The 27,881-nt window shown below is 32.6% G+C and overlaps 2 protein-coding genes across 3 annotated transcripts in view; one reads left to right on the plus strand and one right to left on the minus strand.

The window, feature by feature from the left end:
- The window catches only part of LOC115881806, a 48,877-nt gene extending 42,515 nt beyond the window's left edge, over positions 1 to 6,362 (plus strand). The window contains exons 6-8 of one of the 2 annotated variants that reach the window (XM_030899477.1): positions 2,234 to 2,453; positions 4,131 to 4,194; positions 6,198 to 6,350. In XM_030899477.1, coding sequence (XP_030755337.1) covers positions 2,234 to 2,453; positions 4,131 to 4,151 — 241 coding nt within the window. In that variant the 3' untranslated portion in view covers positions 4,152 to 4,194; positions 6,198 to 6,350. Of the gene's footprint in view, positions 1 to 2,233; positions 2,454 to 4,130; positions 4,195 to 6,197 lie in introns of both variants that reach the window. The other variant, XM_030899476.1, reaches the window with a different exon arrangement.
- Positions 6,363 to 14,641: 8,279 nt separating this feature from the next.
- The window catches only part of LOC115881797 (phospholipase A2 isozymes PA3A/PA3B/PA5-like), a 150,080-nt gene continuing 136,840 nt past the window's right edge, over positions 14,642 to 27,881 (minus strand). The window contains exon 5 of the mRNA XM_030899464.1: positions 14,642 to 15,819. Within this exon, the coding sequence (XP_030755324.1) occupies positions 15,627 to 15,819 (193 nt within the window). The 3' untranslated portion in view covers positions 14,642 to 15,626. The remainder of the gene's footprint in view (positions 15,820 to 27,881) is intronic.

The following is a 27,881-nucleotide window of genomic DNA, read 5'->3' on the forward strand; positions in this document are numbered from 1 at the left end:
GCTAATAGTCAATAAAATAACTATAAATTTAAAAAAAACTAGTAAAAACACAGTTAAATCGTATTCTAACAATGCAAATGATCAATCTAACGCGCTTACAGTGCCTCTGGTGTCAAACCGAAAAACTTGCTTTAAAGTAGGGACAGAAATTTCAAATATGTCCATTGTCGATTCGCCTCCTCCTTCTAGCCCCCATAGTCAACACTTAATTTTCACTCGAGTTTTCCTCCACTTCATTTTAAAAAACACGAAACACGCGTAATAACATAGTCCAAAATGCAAAATATTTATCATTTCTATTTTACATAATTTGATACAAAATTATAACCTATAATTTGGCAAGAGTTTGACAACTCTCAAAAATCTTAAATCGAGTTCATACGCATCGGCGTTCGTTTGTCGTTCGTCGTTCCGTCAAACCAATAATATTGAAAAATGATCTGTCATTTTTGAAATAAACCAATAAAACTGGTTAAAAACAACAAGATATGACACATCACCGATTTATGTATAAACACATTCATAGTTAACTTAAAAAATATCAGAAACTTTTTTTTAGTTAAATGAATGGATTGGTATGGACGTCATCTGCTTTTTTTTCTGTCAACGTCTGTCGAAATCTTACCTGAGAAAAAAAAAACAGAGTACAGGGTGGGTCAAATTCGACGCTTTTAAATGGAAACACCCTTTTCTATAGGAGATAGACGAAAACTAATATCGGTGTCTGGAGCTCAATTTTTGTCAAAAACATGATGGTGAAAACCGCATATCGATATATGTTACCGTTTCGGAGTTACGGGGTGTTTTTCAAAAATATGCATTTTTAACAAATCACTGTAACTTTTTTGCTATGGAAAATTTTGTATTTTTATGAAAACATTGCCAAAGCACCTTTTTACGTAGAATTTAATGGTTTAAGTATAATTTTTTAAAATTAATAATTTAAGAATTATCAACAGAAAATTTGATTTTTATATGGGACACCCTGTATATTTTTAATTTATTGAAAAGGATTTAAAATTACCTTTCCAAAAATATAACACACTTGATATTGTGCTCGATTCCTCTTCGAGATATAGAGTATATAAAAATTCGCCCGCTTTAAATAAGTATAGGCTTTGAACGGCACCGGCTGTAATGCAAAAAAATTCTAGCTGTTAATAGCATCAATTAAAACGAAAATAATATTTGCTATGAGAGATGCAGAATTTTATAATAATTTAAAATATATTTAACCAACATCAACACATTTAAACTATATCTAATAACAATAAAAATAAATAGCAAACCAAGACATGAGATTTTTCTACAGGTGTTCGACATATTAACCTTATATCTGTTATGGACAGACGGGGCAGTTTTTGAACATTCCTCGCGGAATTCATTAACTCAGTGGGGGTGAAAGATGAAAGATACCCTTTTATAACTGCTAAGTATTTTTAATTCTTGTCTAGATTATACGGAAGAATAAGGAACATTTATTCGCAAATATATCCATAAGATTAGATCCATGGGCTCTAAGTCAGGCGGCCTCGACGGCCAACGGCTGGGATCTTGGTTAGCTATCCAATTATTCTTGAAATTGGCTGCAAAAATTTGCTAATAACTTCAGCGTTCAGAGGCGGTGCGTCGTCTTGCTGGAAAAATATGTTTTCGAGTTCCATTAAGGGCATATCATCAATAAGGGGTCCAAAGCCTACTAATTAAAAGTGGCGAACTTTTAAAAACTCTGTATTTCGAAGGGGATTATAACAAAATATCAAGTGTGCTATATTTTTGGAAAGGTAATTTTAAATTCTTTTCAGTTAATTAAAAATATAGAGGATGTCCCAAATAAAAAATCAATTTTTCTGTTGATAACGCTTAAATTATTAATGTTAAAAAAATTATACTCAAACCATTAAATTCTATGTAAAAAGGTGCTTTGGAAATGTTTTCATAGAAATACAACATTTTCCATAACAAAAAAGTTACAGCGATTTGTTAAAAATGCACATTTTTGAAAAACACCCCGTAACTCCGAAACGGTAACAGATATCGATATGCGGTTTTCACCATCATGTTTTTGACAAAAATTGAGCTCCAGACACCGATATTAGTTTTCGTCTATCTCCTATAGAAAAGGGTGTTTCCATTTAAAAGCGTCGAATTTGACCCACCCTGTACACTTCTCTTCTTGAGCTAACTCTTTTGTCAGTACCTTATTTTAGCTAATATTATTTCTTAATTTTAGGAGTTTTACTTTCCATAATCGTTTTCATTTGACATCGCATATGATAAATACTTGTCACAAAACTGAGATATACTTCTGTATGTATTGCTGTATCGTTCGTAGATCAAGAGGAAAAATCCAAGCTCACATGAAACAGCACATAATATCGGACAAAGAATATCAATGTATCGACTGTAACTATACCGTTGATCAGAGTGTATTGCTGAAACATCACTATGAGGTAAGGAAGGACTAAAACAAGGTGCTTAGTTAAGAAGGCTAGTTAGGTTCCAAGTTTAGAGGTCTATGTATAGACTTTTCTTTACGAATGCTAGTCTTATTTTTAAGTATGTCAGCTGTAGCTCAGTCACCGTTTTGAAGGACAAACTTAGGGAAATATCTTACATCTTACCGGATTACCGGTATATTTTATAGTTATAATATATTCGCTGTAAATTATTTTCATGCTCCAGAGTTGGTCGCTAGAGAGCTAACCGCCACACAAAAAAGAAAATGACTTTTTTTGCTTCCAAATGTTGGTGATAAAAAATTTCATTGATCGATTTTGTACAAGTTTCCCTATAAATTCTTAAATAAACTAAATTAGTAGTGGAGCCTAAACATGGATTTTATAACTTTCTTGTAGTTAAAAACATGAAAAATCCAAAAGACACGTCAATTGTATTTGTAAGGGGCACTTAAATAAATATTTTTATTCTTTTTCTTTTAACCCCCTAGGAGGGGTAGATGTCACCCTTACAATCTTAAATGGGAATGGGGATCAAGTGACACATTTGTACTACAAGGAGACCCATTGCAATAATTTTTGTGTAAACAATACCCTGAAAACCAAAATCTCAATGCAGGCATGTTATTCGGAAACCTCTGGACAAAAAGCAACAAACTAGGATACCACTGAAAACAGAATTAAACACCCTTTAAAATGATGTGCCACTTGACCCCCATTCGCATTTAAGATTGTAAGGGTGACATACCCCTCCTAGGGGGTTGAAAGAAAAAGGCTAAAAATATTCATTTAAATTACCTTACCACTACAAATAAAATTACCTTACCCTTACAAATAAAATTGGCGTGTCTATCTGTCTATATAGATTTTCCATATTTTTAACTGCAAGAAAGATATTAAGAGTGGGAATTGACACAGTAGAATATAAAGGCGCATTCTCAGGACTCGTCTACTTGGCAAGTATTTTTTATTGGCATACAAGGTCTGGCGAGAATGCGGCGTAGTTCCTATAATAAATAACTTAGAAATTCTGTGTAGATACCCGATGCACCATATGTAAACCCTGTGTACCAATTACAAATTACAAATGTTTGTCAATTACACGAGTCGTGAGAATGCGCCATAACTGGAAGGAAATGGGTCACAAAGTTGCAAAAAACGATGCCTGGACATTCTCGCGAACGTGGTTATTCTTTTATTTTGAAGGAAGTTCAAAAACCACGGGAATAACATAATCTGCCGATCTGCACAAAGGAAAGTAGCTAAAATCATCAGTAAAGTGTGGTGCTGAGAACTGTGTACTATATAAAAAGCTGCCACGAGTTTTGTTCGCGTCCAAATTTATCAGTCTTTTGGATAGAAGCTGCTTTTTATTTATTGTCCATTTTGAATGTCTGACGCGCTCCAACATTTTTTTTCTTTCCTTATATTCTACTGCCACCTCGATCATGCATACCGACAGATTAATAATATCCCTGCCTTATCAGAAACACGCATGCACTATTAATATCTGAATCGCCCAAGTATTTTTTTTGTGATTTTTTCCTTGAGTTCTAAATCATTAACGGATTCAGTTAGAGTTACAGCTGACGTCCTCTAATATTGTAATTTACAATAATTGTAAATTACAATAGTTGTAATTATTATAACTAATAATGATTTTAATTTTAGGCTTGCCATAATGAAAAATAAACTTGTTCATATTTTGATTTAAAAAATCAACAATTTATGAAAGGTAATACTTTTATTCCGTTTACAGTTACAAAAACTCTTGAAACTGATGTAGTTAAATTTTGTTTGATTTAAAATGAAATAATTTTTATTTATTACAAAAAAAATATAACCTTAAGTTATAACATAGGCTGGCCCATCGAAAACGTTCAGCAAGGCATAACGGCCAGAGTATTTTTTTTTTCAAAAAATCCAAAAATACGTCAATTTTGTTTGTGAGGGGGACAAATTTTGCCCCAATGATTGGAAAATCTTCAACCCTCTAAGTGGGGGTGTCCTCCCCCATTTTTTTTCAAATGGGAAGGGTGGTCAAGTGGTACCGCAATGAAAAGGGCTTTCTATTATCTATACTTTCCCGTTTCGTTTTTGAAAATCGTTCGAGTCATTGAGAAAATATGAAGGATTGAAATTTGAAAAGTTCATTTAAACATTTATCAGAGTAAATGATAAGTCAGAGTAAATGATAAGGATAAATTCCTTCGACCAATTTGCTGTTTTTTCTTATTATTTCTAGATGTTTACGCATTTTTTCACTTGCCACAAGATTGAAAGACAGGTGCGGTAGTTGCTAGATAGCTGTTCTGTGACTTGTGCGTTGAAGTTCTTCTCGATATTATTTATTATATTATATTATACCTTTTAACAATTATGGTGTACTCACTTGCATAAAAAGTGGAAATATTCAAACTTTATTTTAAAAATCATGAATGTATTGGGTTGCGCGGATATTCAATAAATGCCATCCTGACAAACAGCTTTATGGCAAAATTGTGCGCTAGTTAGTAGCAAAATTTCACGAAACTGGTTCCGTTATGAATAAAAAGAGGCAGAGGGAAAATCCTGGAGTAAATGAAGCTATGGAAGTATTCGTATTGGGCCAAGTTGCCATGGATAGTACGCTGAGTACAAGAAAATTAGCCAATGAGACCGGTGTGAATCGTACAAGTGTCCAAAGGATATTAAAAAAACACCAAGTTCCACCTGTACAAAATCCTGTTGGTACAAGAACTCAACGAAGACGATTTTGATCGTCGCTTGCAATTTTGTGAAATTATGAGTAAACGAGTGGCGAATGATAATAATTTCCTATTTAATGTGTGCTTTTCGGATGAGTATACTTTCTTTTTGAACGGTGTAGTTAATCGGCACAACTGTCGGTACTGGGCGGAGGACAGCCCCAGGGTTTTTCACGAGGTGCATACACAAAATCCTCAGAAATTGAACATGTGGGCTGGTATTTTTGGAAATTCTATTGTGGGTCAGTTTAACGATACTTACTGTCCTCCATTCACGCAGTTGTGCAGCTCTGAACTGTTCAAGAACGCGATACTCTCACTCCATTCAATTGAGTCATAAAGTTCAGAACTGTTCCGCGCCATATGAAGGCACCAGGCTATCGCGCACAGCTCCTTTCAGAACCGTTCTCGAGTAGCTCAGGGCGTAAAGCATTGGAACTTGAAGTTCGCGAATGGAGGACAGCAATTGAGAAGAACTTCAACACACAAGTCACAGAACAGCTATCTAGGAACTACCGCATCTGATCGTTCAATCTTGTAGCAGGTGAAAAAATGCGTAAACATCTAAAAATAATAAGAAAAAACAGCAAATTGATCGAAGGAATTTATCCTTATCATTTACTCTGATAAATGTTTAAATAAACATTTCAAATTTCAATCCTTCATATTTTCTCAATGACTCGAACGATTTTCAAAAACGAAGCGGGGAAATATAGAGAATAGAAAGCTCTTTTCATTGCGGCGCCACTTGACCCCCTTCCCATTTGAAAAAAGTTGGGGGATGACAGCCCCGCTTAGAGGGTTGAAGATTTTGCAATCATTTTTGGGGCAAAAGTTGTCCCCCTCACAAACAAAATTGACATGTTTTTGGATTTTTTGAAAGAAAAAAATACCCTGGCCGTTATGCCTTGCGGAACGTTTTCGATGGGCCACCAATAAGAATGTATAATTTTTTTGATGAAATACTAATATATGTTTCTTATTTTTTAAGATGCTCGACGTCATCAAATTGGAGCTGTCAGCTACATCAGTTTAGAACTGAGTTATAAATTATAAACTTTACACGTGCCATTGAAGCCAAAAAGTTGAAAATGTAATACAAAAATTAGGGTTAATTAAAGATTTATATAACTGTTGTTATTGAGATTTGAATTAAAAACTATTTTCTTATAAAGTCTCTATTTTCTTATAATCGTCTTTAAAGTAAATTTTTTCTGCTTATTGAATTAGTCATTTCTCGCAAGAGTTTTTACAGTTGGGGGTTGGACCCCTTGGTGTTACACAGCAAAATAAAACACTAAATCACCACAATACATCAAAACACTTTTGCTTTTACCCTGGACGCGCGTTTCGTTAACCATGTTAGCATCATCAACAGATGATCAAGACTCAAGAGTGATCTGATCAAGAATTTTTGTCGGAAATTTATGCTCAATCTGCTCAATATCGTTTTTCAAGTTTCTGGAATATTAACCGACCTATCAAACACACAAGATGCACTAACGGGAACATTTGCTGATGACACTGCAGTACTCGCAGTTGATGAAACCACCTTTGGCGCATCAGCAAAGTTGCAAAGAAATTTAACTGAAATATCAAAATGATTAACAAATTGGAGGATAAAAGTCAATAAAACCGAATCAGTCCATGTCACTTGCACCATGAGACGGGAAGTAAAATAAAAACCAAATAAAAATACCACAGTGTAATGACGTTAAATATTTAGGTATACATAGTTGCAGATGACTGACTTATAGAAAAACACATACATACATACATACTGCCATTACTCGCTGACGAGTATTCGACACGCATCAGAAGATGGCCACGCAAGGCGTTTTCTTTCATGAGCTTTTTTGTGACTGAAAAGCCCGATACGTGATGTTATCTGTCTATCACACTCCGGACATTCAAAAATGTCATTGCTTTGTTGCCTCTTTACTTTTTGGTTTTCGCTGTTAACTGAGTTTACAATAATTCTTCCCCGTTACAATAATTCCGTTTTATTGTGAGCTGCTTCTTCCCACTCATTCTGCATGTTAATCCCCTTTAAGTTTTCGTAGAAAATATCCTTGTACCTTTTGAATTGTCCAGCCGGACTCCTCTTACCGTCTACAAGCTTACCGTAAAGCAGAGATTTTGGTATGCGGTTTTCTTCCATTCTGCATACGTGACCAGCCCGTCTTAAGCGGGACTTTGTAATCATGACTTCAAAACTCTCGCAGTTAGCTTTTTCAAGGATCGATACGTTTGAAACACGATGGAAACATTTGATTCTTAAAAGTTGTCCAAGATGTCTCTGTTGCAACTTGTTATGCGTTCATGTGTCCACGGTACGGCGCGCAGGTTTCACTTCCATATAACATGGTGGGAATTATTATTGCTCGGTACACTGCAAATTTCGTTTTTGTGCTCAAGTCCTGATTGTAGAAAACCCTATCTTTTAATTTCCAGGATGCTCTTGAGACGCTGCAACCATGGAGATATTCGGTGCCGGGCACAGGAATTTAAATTTCGCGCTGGGGATTCAGGTGGTAGCTGAATAAAAATGTCAAGTTGCCGCATTTATTTATTTCTTGACATTGTCATTCGTTTTGACACTTTGGTTTTGTATTACGAGTTTTTGGTTCAAATAAGTGTTGTGATACTTTAAGCTTAAAAAAGTTTACTAGCAGACCTTGCAGTCGAACATTGTTCTTTTTAGAACCTCTTTTAGTGCAACGTGGTACAAGATTTGGTTTGGTTTGGTTGGCTTAATAATCGTAAAAAAACACAACTTTATTTGAATATTTGGAAAGTGGTAGTAATAGCCCTTTATGTCCCTTAAGTGCTGTTAAAAAGGTGAGTTTTGTTGATTTATTTATTTATTTATTGAATGTTAGGGGTGCAAACAGTACGTAGTACCAAAATAGCATCCACGATATACTTAAATCAGCAAGCTATATACAATAAAACATAAGGATATACATATATAAAATGGAATATAACAAAAATTATTTGTGACAAAAAAAAATGCAATTGAATGTAATATATTGTCAAGATCAAGGTGTATTACTGGTTGCATAACTGCATTACTGCTACATAACCGTAACGTGCATTGAGGAACCTGGCGAATTCGCCAGAAAGTAAAAGAGAATTACAGAATTCTTTAGAAAATTCCACAAACCATCGCCAGGGGGTATATAAGGCCCGCGCTTTGACAGTTGGAGCAGTCTGAAGATAGTCTGAAGATAGTCTGAAGATAGTCTGAAGTCTGAAGTTTGATAATACCGCGAAACACCGTTAGAGTAATAGTAGTTGCATAAATTGTGTTGTAAATAGTATAAGTTGTGTGTACAGAGTGAGACAAATAAATTCGTTAAGTATTTTATCGTGAGTTTAAATAGTGGACCCACGGAATCCGTAACAATTGGTGTCAGAAGTGGGATTCAAGATGATTTTAAGCAGAAATTAAGTGGATTGGAAGATTTTTAGACCGAATTAGAGTATTTTTATGGTTGGTACAAGGGAACAAGCGAAGAAAATGGAGGAAGTAAGCAAATTATTGGGCGATTTTATGGAGAATATGAGAAGAGAGAAGGCAGAAGAACAAGAAAGACTCCGTAAAGAACGAGAAGAAGAGCTCAGCATATACCACTATTCCTAATGGCGTATAGAAGTGCAGTTCACAACACCACCGGACTTTCACCATCGAAGATTTTATTTGGTCGAGAATTAGGGTTGCCTTGTGGCTTGGTGTTCGGATCACCAGACGACAGCACCACGAACGTAGAGGACTACCCGGATGAACTGAAGGAAAGGTTATTGGGAATTCATAAGGCCGTGAGAAGTAAGATTACGCTAGCCAGTGACCGGATAAAAGCTCGTTACGACCTCAGAGCTAATTCTACGGGATTTCAACAGGACGATAGGGTATGGTTGTATAACCCACAGCTCAAGAAAGGAAGGTCCCCAAAGTTAACTACAGCATGGGAAGGTCCTTATACAGTCATCAAGAGGATAAATGGTGTTGTGTACCGGATTCAGCGCAGCCCTGGAAGTAAGATGAAAGTAGGTCATCTCGATCGTTTGAAGTGATACCAGACAGGAAACCTTGATCGGGACGATCAAATTTGAGAAGGGGGCAATGTCAAGATCAAGGTGTATTACTGGTTGCATAACTGCATTACTGCTACATAACCGTAACGTGCATTGAGGAACCTGGCGAATTCGCCAGAAAGTAAAAGAGAATTACAGAATTCTTTAGAACATTCCAGAAACCATCGCCAGGGTGTATATAAGGCCCGCGCTTTGACAGTTGGAGCAGTCTGAAGATAGTCTGAAGATAGTCTGAAGTCTGAAGTTTGATAATACCGCGAAATACCGTTAGAGTAATAGTAGTTGCATAAATTGTGTTGTAAATAGTATAAGTTGTGTGTACAGAGTGAGACAAATAAATTCGTTAAGTATTTTATCGTGAGTTTAAATAGTGGACCCACGGAATCCTTAACAATATTATAAATGTAAACGTAATATATTATATGTATTTTTAGAGGAAGAAATATAATAATATAATTTTAATAATAATTATAATTTAAATAATATATTAATAATAATATAATATAGTAGAAAACGAAAACGTAAAAGTATACTGGGATACTGACATCATCACAGATCGTACTGTGCAGCATAATAGACCTGATATAGTAGTCTTCTATAAAAAACAGAAACATGCTTACCTGCTGGATATCACAATACCACTAGACGAAAATATTAAAAATGCAAGAAAAGAGAAAATCACAAAATATGAGGCACTGGCACAAGAACTAAAAGCCATATACGATTTGAGCAAGACTTTTATATTACCAATAATACTTACCTATAACGGCCTAGTAGACGTAAACCTTGTTCAAAGCCTTAAGAAACTCCAACTTCACAACCAGGAAGGAATCATCTCTACCATGCAGAAGTCCACAATTCTTTTTACCGGTTCTATCGTTCGCACTGTGTTGAACCGCGATTAGGTCGTTGATAAGAATTTCCCGACTTAGTCGCTAAAACCGGCTTTAAGCTGTGAAAAAAAAAAAAAAAGAAATATATAATATAATAATAATAATATAATATAATTATAAATATAATAATTAAAATATAATAATATAATAATAATATAATTATAATAATATAATTAATAATAATTTATAATTTTTTTAAATTTCAAAAAAGACAACGAAAAAATGTCTATGTCTACTCTAGAACTTAACTCATTAAATGAATTCTGCATTCTAATCCGTGTTGATAAAATAATAACTGTTTATATATTTATAATTAATTTATTTTTGTTTCCTAAAATATTTTAATTAAAAGAAAATATATAAGTGGGGAACGCAGTGCCGGTCAAGTTTAATCACACGACTGAAGGTTTATTTGGTATGAACTGTATGTAGTTCACATGTTTAATTTTTGACGATGATAAAGTATTGATTATTTTGATTGCAAATATCTTGAGAACCATTACTTGTAGTGCTTTTTACCTAGATACATTTTTGGCGTAAAAAACAGATATTTTTTACTGCGCATTAGGAGTCATATTGACATCCATTGACATCAAAATCAAATTTTTCATGTCATGTTAAAATAATAAAAAAAACACCGTACACTTAATATATCTTTATTGCTTAGCGAATTTCATTTACAGGATTTTTTACATAATTAAAGTTAGTTTGGCACCTAATTACTTTACTAAATAATTACTATATTACAAATAATTGATTTCCGTACACAAAGTCTGTTTCAATGTAATCCAAAAAATAAATATCTATAAGAAATTGAAATTTACATATTTATACAGACCTAATGAACAAAAAACCTTTAAGGGCATCTTGGGGACCTCATCTCTTTTTATTTCTTGGTCAACGAAAATTAATTCATGGCAAACCGCAGACGAAGATAATTAACTTGCAATTTTTAGCCACCTACTCGTATTCATAAAAGAGACCGTTAAAAAAGCAATCCTTAGTTTTACAGCCATTATTTACAACGCACTTTCATCCAAGTTCGATTTCTTAATCAATTTTGAGAGCGAAACACTTTTCAGAAAAAAGTCATATAAATATCTACCTAATAAAAGTTCTGAGTATATGGCAAGAAAATTGATCTTTGATTAATATACAGGGTGATTCATGGCCATGATAGTTTAGCTGTTTATGCTGAACCGGTAATAGGATTTTTTTGAAAATTTGGATTTTTGTTTAAAAGTACCTACATTATATCAGTCTAAATTATTTTCAGCATTACAGTGTTCCTGTTACAGTGTTCATACTAAAAGTGGTAGCATATTTGTTATTTTAAATGGAACACCTGGTATAGTATTACAGTTTTTCGAAATTACTTTTGTATCTCATAATTTTTCTATTATACTAACGATCTTTAACAGTTTTCGAAACATAAAATAAAGGAAAATTGATAAAACATAATTTTGAATAAGCATTGGTTAATTCATAAATTCGGCATATTGAAAGATGAAATTTGGTTCACTGGCTAAGGAAAGTCGACATATTAGATAGGTCTAAATCAACCGATTGGATATCAAATGGGGAGATAAAAAAATATTTCTGTTTACTATAAAATTGTTCAAATCTTTGTTATTTTAAATGCAAGCCAATGTACAGGGTGGTGCCTCTCATACGCCGCGGAGTCTCCAAGGAGAACGACAGTTTGTATTGAACTGAAATTTTGTGAGCATATATAGTTTAATACAGATCACTTTTTAAAAATATAGAGAGTTCTACAGGGTGTCCCCAAAAAAAGTTACATATCAAGGTTGTGTTTTTTGTAATGAAACACCCTATATATTAATTGATTTTCGGATCCTGGGAGAAAAGTAAAGGTCAGTTTTATCAGAGAAGTATATGACTAAAATGTAAGGTTTTTGACATATTTAACATTTTCTAGAAATAAAAAAACAATTTTTAAATTACAATAATAGCTGCCTAAATTGGAATTTACCCGGTATAGCCTAATATGTAGGTAAATTAACTATTGTACTTTAAATCAAATTAAAACTTGATCCAAAAAGTTATACAGGGTGAGACAAAATTAAAATTCATGTCTGTTCAAAATACTATTAAGGTTGCCTACAAACAAAGATTTTCCTAGATATTTTCATTTACAAGATTTGATCTGAGTAGATCTTTATTATTTGATAGAATCTAGGTGGCTATGATATGTTTGACGTTACTTCAACATAGCTGTCTATTCAGTCCAACTTTAACAACTAGTTATCGTTTTGTGTCAGTTAAAACAAACAAAAAATTATCAGAAATTTGCCGAAAATGCAAACTTATCCTACATCAGAGAGAATTGATATGATTCTATTAGTGAATGCAGTATGCACTCACCAATTAGTAGAATACATAAATGCTCCTGATTTTATCTAGTCTGTTTTTTTTATGGGGATATGTAAAAGACAGTGTTTACAAAACTCGACCAACTAGTGTCGACAACATGAGAGAAATTATTGGAGCTGCTTTTCGAGGTAGATCTCCTCATATGCCTTTTAAAATTAAAATATTGTTTTGAAAAGACAATCATTTTATGCAGTCAACAGGAAAGGAAGCATTTTGAGCATTTGATTTCATCTAGCTAATTTTTGTCGCATAATTATGGTTCGCAGGTTTATATCTAGTTTTAATTCTGTAATAACTAAAATATGTTTTAAACGTGTATCTTTTATTACCCTTGAGTATTTTACTCTACAATCTTTAATTTTTGTTAAATTAACAAAAGGTATATCACATAGGCACCTAGATTTTTTCAAATAATAAAGATTTACGGACGCAAAACCATAAAAATTAAAATATCTGAGAAAATATTTGTCTGGGGGGGAGGCAATCAATAATATTTTGAAGCTATATAAATTCCCCATTGAACACCGGAAAAATATACGGGGTGTTCTATTTAAAATAAAATAAATATGTGTAACTTCTTTTGGGGACACCCTGTATAATTCTATATATTTTTATAAAATGCTTTCAGTTAACCTACATAAGCTGCCAAAATTTCATTTCGATATAAAATACCGTTCTCCTTGGAGCTTCCGCGGCGTATGAGAGGCGCCACCCTGTATATTATTTAAAAATTCGAAACACAAATAAAATTGCTTTTCAACGATATATATCATGTTAATTAATTTATATCATGTTAATTTAGATCGAGGAAAGCATTTAAGATATTTTCTCATGTTCTTGGAATGGAAATAACGCAAATCGAAAAAAAAATGGAAGATCTCATCACTATATTGCCAAAAATAGCCAATTATTATTCTGATATATTTAAAACCTACTAGAATAATTTTCTATAGTAAATATAACTCTTAAAATAGAAAATAAAATTTAAAAAAAATCGTTTTACACCATTGATAGAGAATGTAGAATGTGGGAGGGGGTTAATCACCGCGACCTTACAGATCTCTATTGTGTTGTCCCCTTTCGTGAGTTATAACGAGTTATAACTAAGGTCCGACCGAACCTGGATTTTTAGTTTCGGCCGAGACCGAGACCGAGAGAAAAAGAAATTCTCGGCCGAGAACGAGATCGAGACACGATGCAATATTTATTTATTCAATTAACTTTCAAGTTACTTTCATGCAGAAACGGTTTTATTGGGATTTAATACTATAAAATTACTAATAGGTACCAATAAAAATACTTGTTATAGGCTAAAAAGGTAATTTTTGAGCATTGCATCCTTTAAAATTATGCATACCTACTCTTTCTAAATAGTTGTTTGCTAGAAATGCTTGTTGGTGGTGCAGACTGGAAATGTACCTATAAGCTGCTGGTTTCAGAACTCCGTATGGAGGTGAGTAATTACACACAAAAATTTTACTTATTAGCAGAATATACGAGTAGTTCATAAAAAACACAATTCTGTTAAATTTAAAAACTTACATTAATAAGACACTAACAACTAACATTTCGTTCATTGTTTACGCATAGAAATACGAAGGCGATTCTTCAGCTGATGGATCAGATATGATCGATTATTTTTTTTCGAATTCAGACAAGTATTTTATTCATCCACGCATCGATAGGTGGAGCGAACAGCACAAGAATAAGCTAATTTGACGATCGTGAACAGTTTCGGCCGCGGCCGATAATTTCGGCCTTTTTATGCCGAGAATGAGACCGAGATCTCAGCCTGATTTTTAGCCGAGAATGACTGTAACCGAGACCGAAACCTAGATCTCGGTCGGACCTTAGTTATAACTTATCATCTAGTCTCATGGCTTTGACAAAAGCCAGTATCTGAGACGGTCGCACAGAGGCTAGTTTTCCATTTCCGATATCAGTCGTACCAAAGTTTATGGTACGAATTGATTGTTCACCGAGGATTGTTCTTACTTAAATCAAGGAAAATCTTCGATTTTTCTCGGTCGTAAGTTCTGAGAAATTTCTTCGACCGTTGGAGGATTCCCATTCCAGGTTACGGATGGAGTCTTCCAGGTTCTTGAGTTCCGCTTTAAGTTGGTTTCCACTTGGGAAGCAGAACGATTCTGGTTCAGTTAGTGGAGCGTTCGCTGCTTTTCTACCTAGATCATTGGCTTTCTAATTATCTTCTATCCTATGGTGGGTCGGTACTCCGAGTAGGAGGACTTTATTTTCTTTTCCAAATTTGTTCAGTTTTTCTAGTTGAATGACCAATTTCGAATTGATGGTTACTGAGTTGATTGCTTTTAGTGTTGCTTGACTATCAGATAAGATGTCTATTTTCTTCTTAGTTTAAATCTACTGAGGTGTTCGTTGAGGAGATAGTGTCCTGTTAAAAACCGTGACAATCCGAAGATTTTTGATTGAGATACCAGGTTGTACATTTTTGTATATTTTCTGAATGCATTAAATTAAGGAACTGGACATAAACGTAATATCATTAAGTTAGAAAGAAGTTAGAGATTCTATCTTACAAGAAAAAGAAGATAGTTTTATCTTCTATTCTAGGCAGTGATGTGTACAATAAATAAATTTATTTATTTCTATAATGGATGTTTATACAACCAGATGAAATATCCAGACTTTTTAAGAATCTTCCACTTGAATACGAATAGAATTGGACAATAATGTATTGCTGATGCCTTTGAAATTAAACAGAGACCTTAAAACGTTTTTTGTAAATTAAGTTTTGCTTTTAAGTACCTACATTTTCGAAAAAAATCGATATAAATCAAGAAATAAATAAAAGAAAACTTAGTTGAAAATATTATACAGAACAATTATTGCTACAACCGACGTAATTGAATTTACATTAAATGTTTTAACATTAACTTGAAAAAGACCTAAATATCAAGACCTAACACCTACGCCTAAATGCATAGCTATTACTGTAAATTACACATATTTTTAATATTTAGGTCTTTTTTTATATTATTGCCTAACATTGATACATATTAATAGGGTCTATTATTCTTCAGAATGGCTTGCTTGATCATCTTGTGTTTTTCACAACTGCCCCACCACGATGTCCTCACGCATTTCTTCTTGGGTTTGAGGACGAAACACTTCGTCTGGACTACGTTAAAAAATAGTTTTCCTACTAGGTTGGCATCACTGGTTCCGACCATCTTTAGGCATGCTCGGAATCTGAAATGAAATAGATAAACATACATTAGTAAAAAAACAACAAACCCAAAAATAAAAATAAAATAGAAAGAGGGTATTTCAAGGGGTTTGGTTACTATACAGTTGTACAGGGTGTCCCATTTTTGTGTGTTTTGCAACGTTTCTCGTTTATGAGTAGAGCCACAAAGATGCGGTTTTCACATAGAGTTACCAGACGTCCGGATTAATCCGGACATGTCCGAATTTTCACTGCGTCCGGTTGAGTCCGGGCGGATTTTTCAAAAGCGACTGGATTTTAATGTTCCGTTAAGAAATGTCACAATAATGCAAATAATATATTAATTTTAATAAATTTAGTAACTTAAAAAATCGTCGATAAATTCAGCAGTGTAAATTAATTGTTTTAGTTCGTAAGTCTTAAGTTTTGAAAGTTGTAAATGTATTTTTTTTCAAACGTCACAAAAGTATTAATTTTTGCGACGTGATTGACGACATAAAAAAGTATTTATAACGCCTAGGCATAAAAGTAAAGCAGTTTTACGCCTAAGAACAAAAGTACGAAATATATTAAAACTGACATAGTGCCAAATTCAACGAACTTAACCATAGTTTCTCGATATATACGAATAATTACGAATTGGTTTCATAATTACAAGTTGGTTAGTTTTAAAAAATATTTGTGGCGTTTGAAGTCTAAAGATGTTACACACAGATTAGTCCTAGCCCTCTTAGTTCCTGAAATACAGGGTGAATATGAAATACTGTATTAATTACTTTATAAATTATAGGTTAAACTTTTTGAATTTTTCCAAAAAAAAAATTGGATTTTTTTTAAATTTTTAGTTAAAATAATATAATATCTCGATGATATAGCAACATAGGCTGTAGATTAAATTTAGAAGAATGAAATTAAATGGTGCTTAAAATTTAAGCCAAAAATAATTTTTTTAAGAGTAGATACGTAAAGAGAAAATATATTTGTTTTATTGAGATCTACCAGCCCTGAAAATATTTGCACTTATTTAAGAATCATCCTGTATAAACTTAATTTTAGAAAATTAAGGTTCTTAAAGCTTCTGGCAGAACCTCGCAATTAGTGGAATAAATTAGTGGTTTCAAGTAGCGCAGAAGTTTGTTCTTTTAATTTAAATGTAGGTATTCAGTACGTTAAAATTAGTGGTAGGAACTTTCAATTAGTGGAAAAAGTTGTCAAACTTTTAACTTATCCACTAATTATACTTTTGCTTTAAAATTTTATTTAAAATTTGCGACAAATGCCATTTTGGCCTTTGATTATCTGCCGCCAAAAGAAATTGTGGTTAAAAATCAAAAGTTGATTGTTTTATAAGGTAAATATTAGGCTTTCTCTATGGATACAACTGACTCCCGCAAGCTGTTGCTAGGATATTCTATTAATTTTAATTGGATTTTTTTTAGACATTGTTAATGATCTTAAACTAAAGCTTCATTCAGAACCTTGCAATTAGTGGTTTCAATTAGCGTAGAAGTTTGTTCCTTTAATTTCAATGTATATAAGCATTCAGAACGTCAAAATTAGTGGTAGACATTTTCAATTAGTAGAAAAAGTTATCAAACTTTTAATTTTTCCACTTATTATACTTCAAAATTTGCCAGAAATGTTATTTTGGCCTTTGATTGTCCTTTGTCAAGAGAAATTGTGGTTAGAATTCAAAAGTTGATTGTTTTATAATCTAAATATTAGGCTCTGTCTATGGATACAACTGAATAACGCAAGCTCTCCCTAGGATATTATATTAATTTTAATTATGTTTTTAAACATTAGTCTCCCAATTAGTGGAATAAATTAGTGGTTTCGATTACACTTTATACTTTTTAGTTTACGATCATTCAGAATGTCTAAAAAACAAAATTAATAGAATATCCTAGCAACAGCTTGCGTTAGTCTGTTGTAGATAATGCATAATATTTAGCTTATAAAACAATAAACTTATGATTTCTAACCAAAAAAAATAAAGTTGAAGTATAATTAGTGGAAAGGTCAAAAGTTTGTTAACGTTTTCCACTAATTGAAAATTTCTACCACTAATTATGACGTTCTGAATACTTACATTAAAATCTGTGATTAAACCCATATAACACAACACAATCCTATAGATATTTTGAGGATATCCACCAAGGATATAGTAAATATCTTAGGGATATCCAAAAACCAGAGGAGGATATTTATGGGATATCCAGATGGGACAAAAAAAGTCATCTTCAAGACATCCCTAGGCAAGCCTTTTACGATTATTTGGGATATTTCTAGGATAAAACAAGGATGATGTTGGGAGCATTATAGAATATTTTTAGAACATTATATGAGGACTGTTATTTGACAATATTTACTTCATTCTTAGTTTATAGTAAAAAAGGTCGCGATTTAGTTTTACTTAGCCACATTTTGACGTTATTCATTGGATATTTTTATTAACAGCTCTAAAATATACCTACATATTATGTCAATGAATTTTGCGTCAAAATTTAGAAGTTTATTTGTATGAGTTAAGAGCTTTCAATTTATACTGTACCATCGAAAAAAAACGGCGTTCAATTGGCTTGAAAATTGCGATCGATGACATTCCCCATATATTTTACATACAAAATAACAGCAATCTTCATTTCCAAGCCACCTCTGACGCCATTTTTTTCGAACGTATGGTATTATACCAGATTATACTACCCTTTATGGAGTCTAGCAGTTTATGTCTAGCAGCAACAGTTTACATCAAAGTTAGCACACAGGATACAGGTATATTTCTAACACCACACATTCCAGAAACTCACAATTTAAACACAAAAATAGGATTTCTGTTTGAATAGATCTAAAACAGGAAAATGGGTTTAGGGATAAAGAACAAGCGCTTTTCAACAAATTTTCACCTATAATTTTGTCACAAATTTTTCATTGCGAGACCCTGAGTCGTTCGTCGTTTTTCGACATTAGTTGAGGTTAGGAAAGAATTTCTGCTAGAACAAGGCTAGAACTATAAGAAAAAACTAAATCAAACTCAGCCAGTTTTGTTAGTTTCAGTCATTTTTAAGCCCATTCAATATCGACAAACGACGGAATTCACCTCGAATTTCACTAAATCAAAGAACTGAATAATACACGATGCAAAAACAAACAACTGTCGAGATGGATTGTGGGAAATTTTTTGCGCGGGCGTTTTAAATTCTCGGTATTACTGGGAGTGGCCAAGCTCATAAATATCCAGATTATCCAGAAGATACCAACAGGATATTTTGTTGCCTTGACGGAATATATATCTATCTGTATGGTTTATTGCATTTTATGTAACACAAAAAGTAGTACATTATTTATTTTTCCTAAATATTTTGTTATCATGAGCATGTTTGGATATCTCAGCTGGATGTACATTAGATATACGACAGAGATATCCATAGAATATTCTATTCTGAGACATCTACAGGATTTGAGGATGTCTGGAGGATATCCTATAGAGGTCTTTATAAGATGATCTTATAATGGGACATTCCGACATTCTATAAGTATCCTGCGGATATTGTGTGTTATATGGGACATTAGGTAAACAAACTTCTCTCTCTCTCTCTCTACGGCTAATTGAAACTACTAATTTATTCCACTGATTTCTAGGTTCTGAATGAAGCTTAAGGAGTAACTATAATTGTATATAATTGTATTGTAAAGAGTAAAAAAAATATACATATTTGCACTGTACGCTTGATCATCCTAAACAGTAAAAAGTAATACTAATTAAACCTGTATAAATTTAAGTGGTAATTTAATTAGTAGAAAATTAAGGTTCTTAAGTACGTAAAAGTGACATGTTAACGATTCAAAAATAACGAATTATATTATACAATTTTTAAAGCAATGGAATCGTTGGTATCACCATTTATATGTCTTCTGCAGAGAATTAGACGGTATGTTTTAGAGACCCTTATCCGTTGCCAGATTTAAAATCGAAGTGGTGCTGCCCTAGACAAAAATACGCCATTAAACCATTCGCTTCCTGTGAAAGGCAGCTTGACCAACTTGAGACAGTCATATAATATCTATCGAATGTGCACTCGAGAAAACTATCGTTTTAGTAGGTTTGGATGCGATGTATTTATAGTTATAAAATGCGGTAACTACTCTTACTTCTTGTTTACGGCTATCCGTTCTATAATTTTTAGTATAAAATCTTCGCCATATGTGAGTTTACATTTTTTTTTCTTTTTAGGTTAACGTTCTACTTTAATTAGATAATATTTTATTATCCTAATTTGATACATACAGTTTGGGCTTGGAATTACTTGATGTTACAACAGCAAAATAAAACACAATTTTTTATTTTTTTTATTTATATATATACAGGGTGTTTCAAAACAAATGCGAAAAACTTCAGGGGGTGATTCCTTGTTCAAAATAAAGGGTAGTTTGCTTCATAAACGTTGGGTCAAAAGTCAACCATTAGGGAGATATCGCGGTACAAAGATGGCGGAAAAGTAATGTTTTTATTTTTTATCTTGAAAACGAAAAGAGATAGACTAATAAAATTTTATGGAAGCATTACTGTTATGAAAACACATTTTCTGGTAATTTTTCACTTTTTTAAAATGAGTGGAAGGGGTTGAAATAAACTACCCCTATCATTCTTGTTAACGAAATTTAAAGAAAAATCTTATCAAACACATGCAAAAAATTAATTTGGTTGTGATAGTTTAGTTTGTTTAGAAACTTTTTATCTCTTTTATTTTTTTGATAAAACTCACCGATTTGAAATTAAAAATAAAATGTAAAGCATTACATGCCAGGACAAAAAACATTTTCTGATAAAGAATCTAGTGGGCTGCTGTAATTTTTTAGGAAAAAATCTAGTCGGCCGCTGTTACTTTAGGATGTTCCTAATATTATTTTATTTGACATTACTCTACTGCAATACGTTATTATCTAGATGATTATTATTATCGTTATTATCACTAGATTCTTAATCTAAAAATGTTTTTTGTCCTGACATGTAATGCTTTACATTTTATTTTTTAATTTCCAATCGGTGAGTTTTATCAAAAAAACACAAGAGGCAAAAAAGTTTCTAAACAAACTAAACTATCCAAATTAAAGCATTTGCATGTGTTTGATAAGATTTTTCTTTAAATTTCGTTAACAAGAATGATAGGGGTAGTTTATTTCAACCCCTTCTACTCATTTTAAAAAAGTAAAAAAATACCTGAAAGTGTGTTTTCATAACAGTAATGCTTCCATAAAATTTCATTAGTCTATCTCTTTTCGTTTTCAAGATAAAAAATAAAAACATTATTTTTCCGCCATCTTTGTACCGCGATATCTCTCTAATGGTTGACTTTTGACCCAACGTTTATAAAGCAAACTACCCTTTATTTTGAACAAGGAATCACCCCCTAAAGTTTTTCGCATTTGTTTTGAAACACCCTGTATATGTATATATATTATTTTACAAAACATAATTTTCCACTGTGCACCAAAGCACTTTATTTTTAGCACGTATGAAATATAATATTATCAAAGTTATTATATTCATGCATATGTCATATGTTGCTAGTTGATTATATCGATTCTACTTAATAATTTTTATTAATTGCAGTTGTTTTTTTCCAAAAATTTATTCATGAGTAAGAGCTGCAACAAGTCAGTTTTAAAAAAACTTAAATCTTAAGTCTCAAATAAGTCTGACTTAAATCATTTTACTTCAAGTCAAGACATTAATTTTTTTAGAGGTTGCTATTAAAATTGGATTAAGGCAAATTAATTAAATGTAAATTAAAAAAAAGAATAAATTGCTTTTATCTCGTCAAGGAGGCTGAAACTTTTAGAGCTCGAATTCACTGAAGGCCAGGTCGCGCTGGCCAGGTCGCTGCTGCCTCTAAAACCATTAAATCAAATGCTACAATGCGCATCAACGACCTGGCCGTTGGCTGGTCGTTGCGACCAGTAGATTGCACTAAAATATTATTATTTTCTGCCGCTTGTTGCCGGTTTTCTTCCAAAATAATAATTTTTCAGATGAAATCCCTCAAATTCAACGCAAAATATTTTATTTTCTATAAGATATAGTGTTTTAATGTAGTTTTTGCACACGTGCAGAAAATCCAAAGAAATAGTATATTGATAGACTGGATCAAAGGGAAACTTAAATCTAGTCCCTTTTTTACGAAGGGTCGATTCTAGTAAACATTCAAAACATTTTTATATGGCATACTATTTATGGTTGGTATGATACCTGTTATTATACCTTCCAGTTTCGATGTTAAAAAATAAAAAAACATCATATTTAAAGTTTCTTTTTGATCTGCCCTGTAGAATCTTTTTTTTATGCCTCTACAATGTGTGAAAACTGTATTAATTACCCTACTGTAATTACCATTAATATTTTAAATTCTTTATTTAATATTAGAACATTTAATAAGCTCATGAATAGGAACTTCGTTTTTTAGTTAACTCGGATATTTTAACATTTCTGAAAACAATATTTTCTAATTGGTAAAACGCAAAAAATCGTTAGATCTGACAGCCCTGTCGAAACTGGTCGTTCATCTGGTCGCACCTATGTACACAATATATCCGACCAGCCGACGGCCAGGTCGCAACGACCAGCGAATGGCTAGGTCGTTGGTGCGCGTTGTATCATTTGTTAATCAGCATTTAATGGTCTATACAGGGTGGTCCGAACTATACTCCGGAAACTCCGGCGGCATATTTTGCGAATAAAAATAAGTAAAAAAGTTCGTATAAATGTAAGTCCTAAAATGCTTAGTTTCGGAGATACAGGGTGTAGACGTTTCATTTTTATTTTATTCTGAAGTAAGGTCAATATTTGGATGAAAAGTAGTGTCCAGATGTTTTTTGACATAAGAAATTTGATTTTAATGTCAATATGACTCCTACTTGTAGAGGGCGCTACCTACATAATTTTTAACTGGTTTGAAAAGTAATAACTTTTCGTCCGTACCTATATAAAACTAATCAGTAAAAAAATATATATTTACGATATTTTTTACGTAAAAAAGGTATCTTGCTAAAAATCGCTACGAGTAAGGGTTCTTGAGATATTTGGAATCAAAAATATCAATACCTGTCATCATTGACATATTTATATTAAACATGTTGACTAAATATTTATTAGAATGAAATTATAAATTTGAAATTATTTTGTGTCAAAAGTTCAGCAGAAACTGTTTATCATCATTTTTTCAAAGAAAAATTTATGATTAATTAGGTTTGTTCCAACCAGCATTTCGGGATCGTTTCAAAATCGTACTCAAATCGGTTTTCTTCATAGGTTTTCTTACACTTTGTTAGCATGCGCGGACTTCGAATAGTTTCGTGACGGTGCAAAAAGTATCAACTTTGGAACGCTTTGTGGATTGTTTTCAGGACTGTCAAAAGTGTCAAGCGTGCGTGTATCGATCGGTTTTTTATTTTTGTTTAGAATTTCATAGCATAGCCCTATTATTTTTCTTTGCAATTTGCAATAATAATTATTATTATTTTTGAAATGAAGAATCAGAATCCAGTAATCGTTGGTAAGTGTTGTTTCAACTGTATACTCACTAACTCACTTACCTATCCTCTCTTTTATGATCATGTTATGCGTAGTTTCCTGTTATTTCATTTCAGTGGTAGAATCTTTAAACATTATTTTATAAGTAAAAAATTAATTAAAATTTCCGAACGATTTACTCCACACAAACTTACAAGCAAAAGTATAACTCACACGTATTCGAATTCGTAAAAAATAACCAAGACAGGAGCATCAGCCGGACGCCGCGCCGGTCCAGAATCACCTGTTAAAAATCGATAATCCCTGCCAATATGCTTTAATGCGCAAGTCAACCCAAACAGTTCTCAATTTGAACCATTACCGAAATTACCGTTCTGAAATCGTAACTAAACGGTCCCAACGTAGCTTGGTACGCAAATAGGATCGTCCGATAACTGTCAAATCTCGGTTGGAACACATTTGAATTACTGCGCACGAGCGTGATCGTTCGGTGACGGTTCTGCGGCGGGTTGGAATAAACCTATTGAAAAAATAAAAAGCTCCAAAATTTATCAATTCAGTGAAATAACTATCTACTTAACATATTATTTTTGTCAATAATGACGTGTATTGACTATTTCTATTCTAAATATCTTGAGAACGGTTGCTCGTAGCGATTTTTACCAAGTGGCATTTTTTACGCAAATAATCACGGATATGTATATTTTTTCACTCAGTAGTTTTATACAGGTACGGACGAAAAGTTATTACTCTTCAAAAATGTTAACACATGTAGGTGGCGCCCTCTACAAATAGGAGTCAATTGACATCAAAATAAAATTTCTCATGCCAAAAAAACTCGCAGACACCAATTTCCATCCAAATATTGACGTTACTTTAGAAATTATTTGGAAAAAATCGAAATAAAAATGAAACTTCTACACCCTGTATCTCCGAAACTAAGCATTTTAGGACATACATTTATACGAACTTTTTTACTTCTTTACTTACGAACTGAAAATTTTACTCGAATCGCTAAAAGCACTTGGGAAAAAAATATATTAAATCGAAAAAGATGAAGACATTAACCCCCTGTAGCTAGGAAACAAAGCAGATTCGGACGCATGTTGATATGAAAAATAAATCTTGTTTTTACGTGAGGTATCTCCTCACGAAAGATGGCACATGTTTTTTTTTAAACATCCTTTATATTTTCAAAACTTATTTACTTATTTTTATAATAAATTAATATTCAGTACTTGGTGTAAAACTAATATGAAAAATTCCATAAGGACCACAAATGGATGAAATTCGATTAAGCTATTATGAGCTAAGAGTTGTAAATGTCAAATATAAGATAATTTGCACACGCATCTCAATATGGTATATTAATTAAATTCCTTTTTATGGCGCGTCTGGGAGATTTACTAGAACCACTTGGGTTTTATTAGTCGTGCCAAAGTTTGTCGTGCCGCTGAGTGTTACTTTCTAAAAGCTAACTACTCAAAGAAATTCTTGTAAGCTGTATAGACAAATTAAATTGCTGTGACATACATTTTAATGCTATTTCATGAAAGAGTAATGCATATCAAACATCATCCGATCGACGTGTTACATACTGAATATCCTTATTGGCAAAATTTCGATTTTTTAACAAGCTTTTATTCGCTCCACCTGTATAATATATCTGTGTAAAGTACGTCTACCGGATCTGTGTCTGGTAGACGGAAGGAAGGAATTTCAAGAATGTAGACACAATATTGGAGTATCATCAATTTACTACAAAATACATTTAAATAAACAACAATATGTATATTTTAAAGATCGTTACCAATATACAAGCGCTAGAGAGTATACGTGGACCTGACAAGTATGTCACCGCAAAAACACACTCTGCCCTCTCATTACATTAGCCAATTGCAAATTTGACTTATCTTTATTGACGGGATGCATCGTCTATTTTTTGTACGAGAACGGTAGTAGTCCGAGCTTGGAGAACAGTGCAGCATCTTCTTAATTTTTTAATTTTTATAAAGATTATGTCTCATTATTTTTGAAATTTTTGTATAAGAAATAATATATTTAACATATTTATACCAGGCCCGCTAACAAATTAAATACAAGAAGAAATTCGCTTCCACCTTACGGATGCTCTATAGCCTACCAGGGTTGGAAAAAATCATGATTTTTTTAAAAAAAATCAAAAAATTGATTTAAATCTACGAAAGCGTAGAGCTGCCATCGCAACATTGAAAAATATTTTTAGCAAAATTTACACTTTTCCTGTAAATTTACAGATTTTCTGTAAATTTACACTTTTTCTGTTAATTTATGCGTTAGTGGCAACAGTGGTGCGTTATTCTACGAGTAGTTCCCATCGAATTCTGTTCTACGCCAGTTTATTCACAAAAGTCTTTACTAGTAAAGACAGAATTAGGGAACCACTGCGGCAATTAATTGAAGGATTGAAGACATGCGGACTATATGAAAAGATTAAGCAATATCCCAGTATATTCAAAGATATATTTTGTTCTGAAACCACACTCTCTTCAAAAATACTTGAAGAATTATTCCTCATCGTCTATACTGAACCTGGGTCTAACATAGTACAGAAAATCGGGTGATCTCTTATTTTAGGGATTATGTATTAAATTTCGAATGTGTATGATATAATAGTATGGCATTTTTTTGTTTAATATGTTTTCTAATATGCTTTTAATCGACCCGGAAAGTATTTTCACCCTTTCCGATGCATTACTGTTTGCAAGAGGATCTGATGGCCTCCACCTCTGGGATGACGTAAACTGTCGTCTGCAAATGATGTAAACTTAACATAACCATCCTCTAGCAGACATGTCAAAATTTCTTTATGACTTAATCCGATATGAAAGTAGGTTTTAATGTATTCGTCCATAATCTCTGATGAATATATGTACTACTTAGGCACAATAGCAACTTAATCAGCGGAGAACAATGCTCACTTGTAACTAGTGAGTAACGAGCAGGTCGATGCCGAGACGTCATTCTGCTGGGTAGTAAATTTCGCATGCAATTTACAGAAAAAGTGTAAATTTACAGAAAAAGTGTAAATTTGCAGAAAATCTGTAAATTTACAGAAAAAGTTGTAAATTTACAGAAAAAGTGTAAATTTACAGAAAATCTGTAAATTTACAGAAAATGTGTAAATTTACAGAAAAAGTGTAAATTTAACACATACAGAAAAAGTGTAAATTTTGCTAAAATTATATTTCATTGTTGCGATGGCAGCTCTACGCTTTCGTATAAATCAGATTTTTTTGATTTTAATTCAAAACAATATTTAAATCGGGTTTCTAAATGACTAGGACTTATTTCCAATTAAAGTCCTATCCTAAATGGCTAAATCTTTATAACTCTGCCCGTTATCGATAACATTAATAATTCTAGGGTGCGTTTGTCATTTTTCCACATCGGTTACCAATATATTTCGCAAAAAAGTCGCTCGCTTCAGATCAAAAGGATTTTTTTTCAAACGTCTTAAAAGTATTAATTTTTGTCATTTTAACGCCTAGGTATAAAAGTAAAGCACTGTTACGCCTAAGTACAAAAGTACAAAAATATATTATTAAACTGATATTAAGTGTCAAATTCAACGAGTGTACAAATTGTTGCTTGATTACTGTTTATATTATTTGCAATGTTTGAAATTGATTAAAAATGATTTGTAATGTTTTTAAAAAATAGTATGTATATTCTATTAGGAGTAAAAATGTACTTTTTGTGCTTCCTTGTAACATCGGAATAGCTTTACGATGGCCCTTCAAAGGTACAGCATCATCAAAAAAAGTATAATTTTTACTCTTAATAAAACAATACATTATTGTTCGGAAATACTCTTAAGTCGAGAATGAAATTAGTATCATCTAACGACAAAGTGTAAAATATTTACCGCAGATCAAAATGTCGGTAAGAATTTGGAAAAATACAACCATTTCAAAATTTTCAAAATAAAAATAAAACAACATATTTCCTGACAACGATTATGATAGATTCTCGGGAATGAAGATAAAGTCTCTATATCAGAAGAACCTAGTTCTGCACTAGACTGCGAATGATATGTATTCGAACAGCGAATTTTTGTCACTTATACCACAGAATATCTAGCTACGCAACAGAAGCCTCGTTACATGTATAAAATCGTAGGTCTCAAAAGGAGACAGGCTTTTAAAGTCTGTCTCCAAATCAGATATTTTGATGCGGTAGTTTCACTACTACATAACAGAGGGCGATAAATTTAAAAGAAAACAGTTTTCTACAAACAAAATTTAAAAGAATTTTATGCAGTGTTGCCATTGTGTAATTTATATTGTAATATTTCCTGATAAAGCCTAGCTTCAAATTTGCTACATCATTTAAACATATTAAAATAGATTAGAGCTCTTTTTTCAAACGTTTAAGTATTTAACTCGCCATGTTAATTGGAGTTAAATCTTACGAGCTGAATTAAAATCACTTCCTGACGTTTGATTCTAACTGAATCCTGAATTCTGATTGTAATTCGGCGACAATATAATAAGTATTGTTCTACGATTATGA

Source organism: Sitophilus oryzae, unplaced genomic scaffold, assembly GCF_002938485.1.
Source record: "Sitophilus oryzae breed Bouriz unplaced genomic scaffold, Soryzae_2.0 scaffold_1740_pilon_pilon, whole genome shotgun sequence".
NCBI lineage: Eukaryota > Metazoa > Arthropoda > Insecta > Coleoptera > Curculionidae > Sitophilus > Sitophilus oryzae.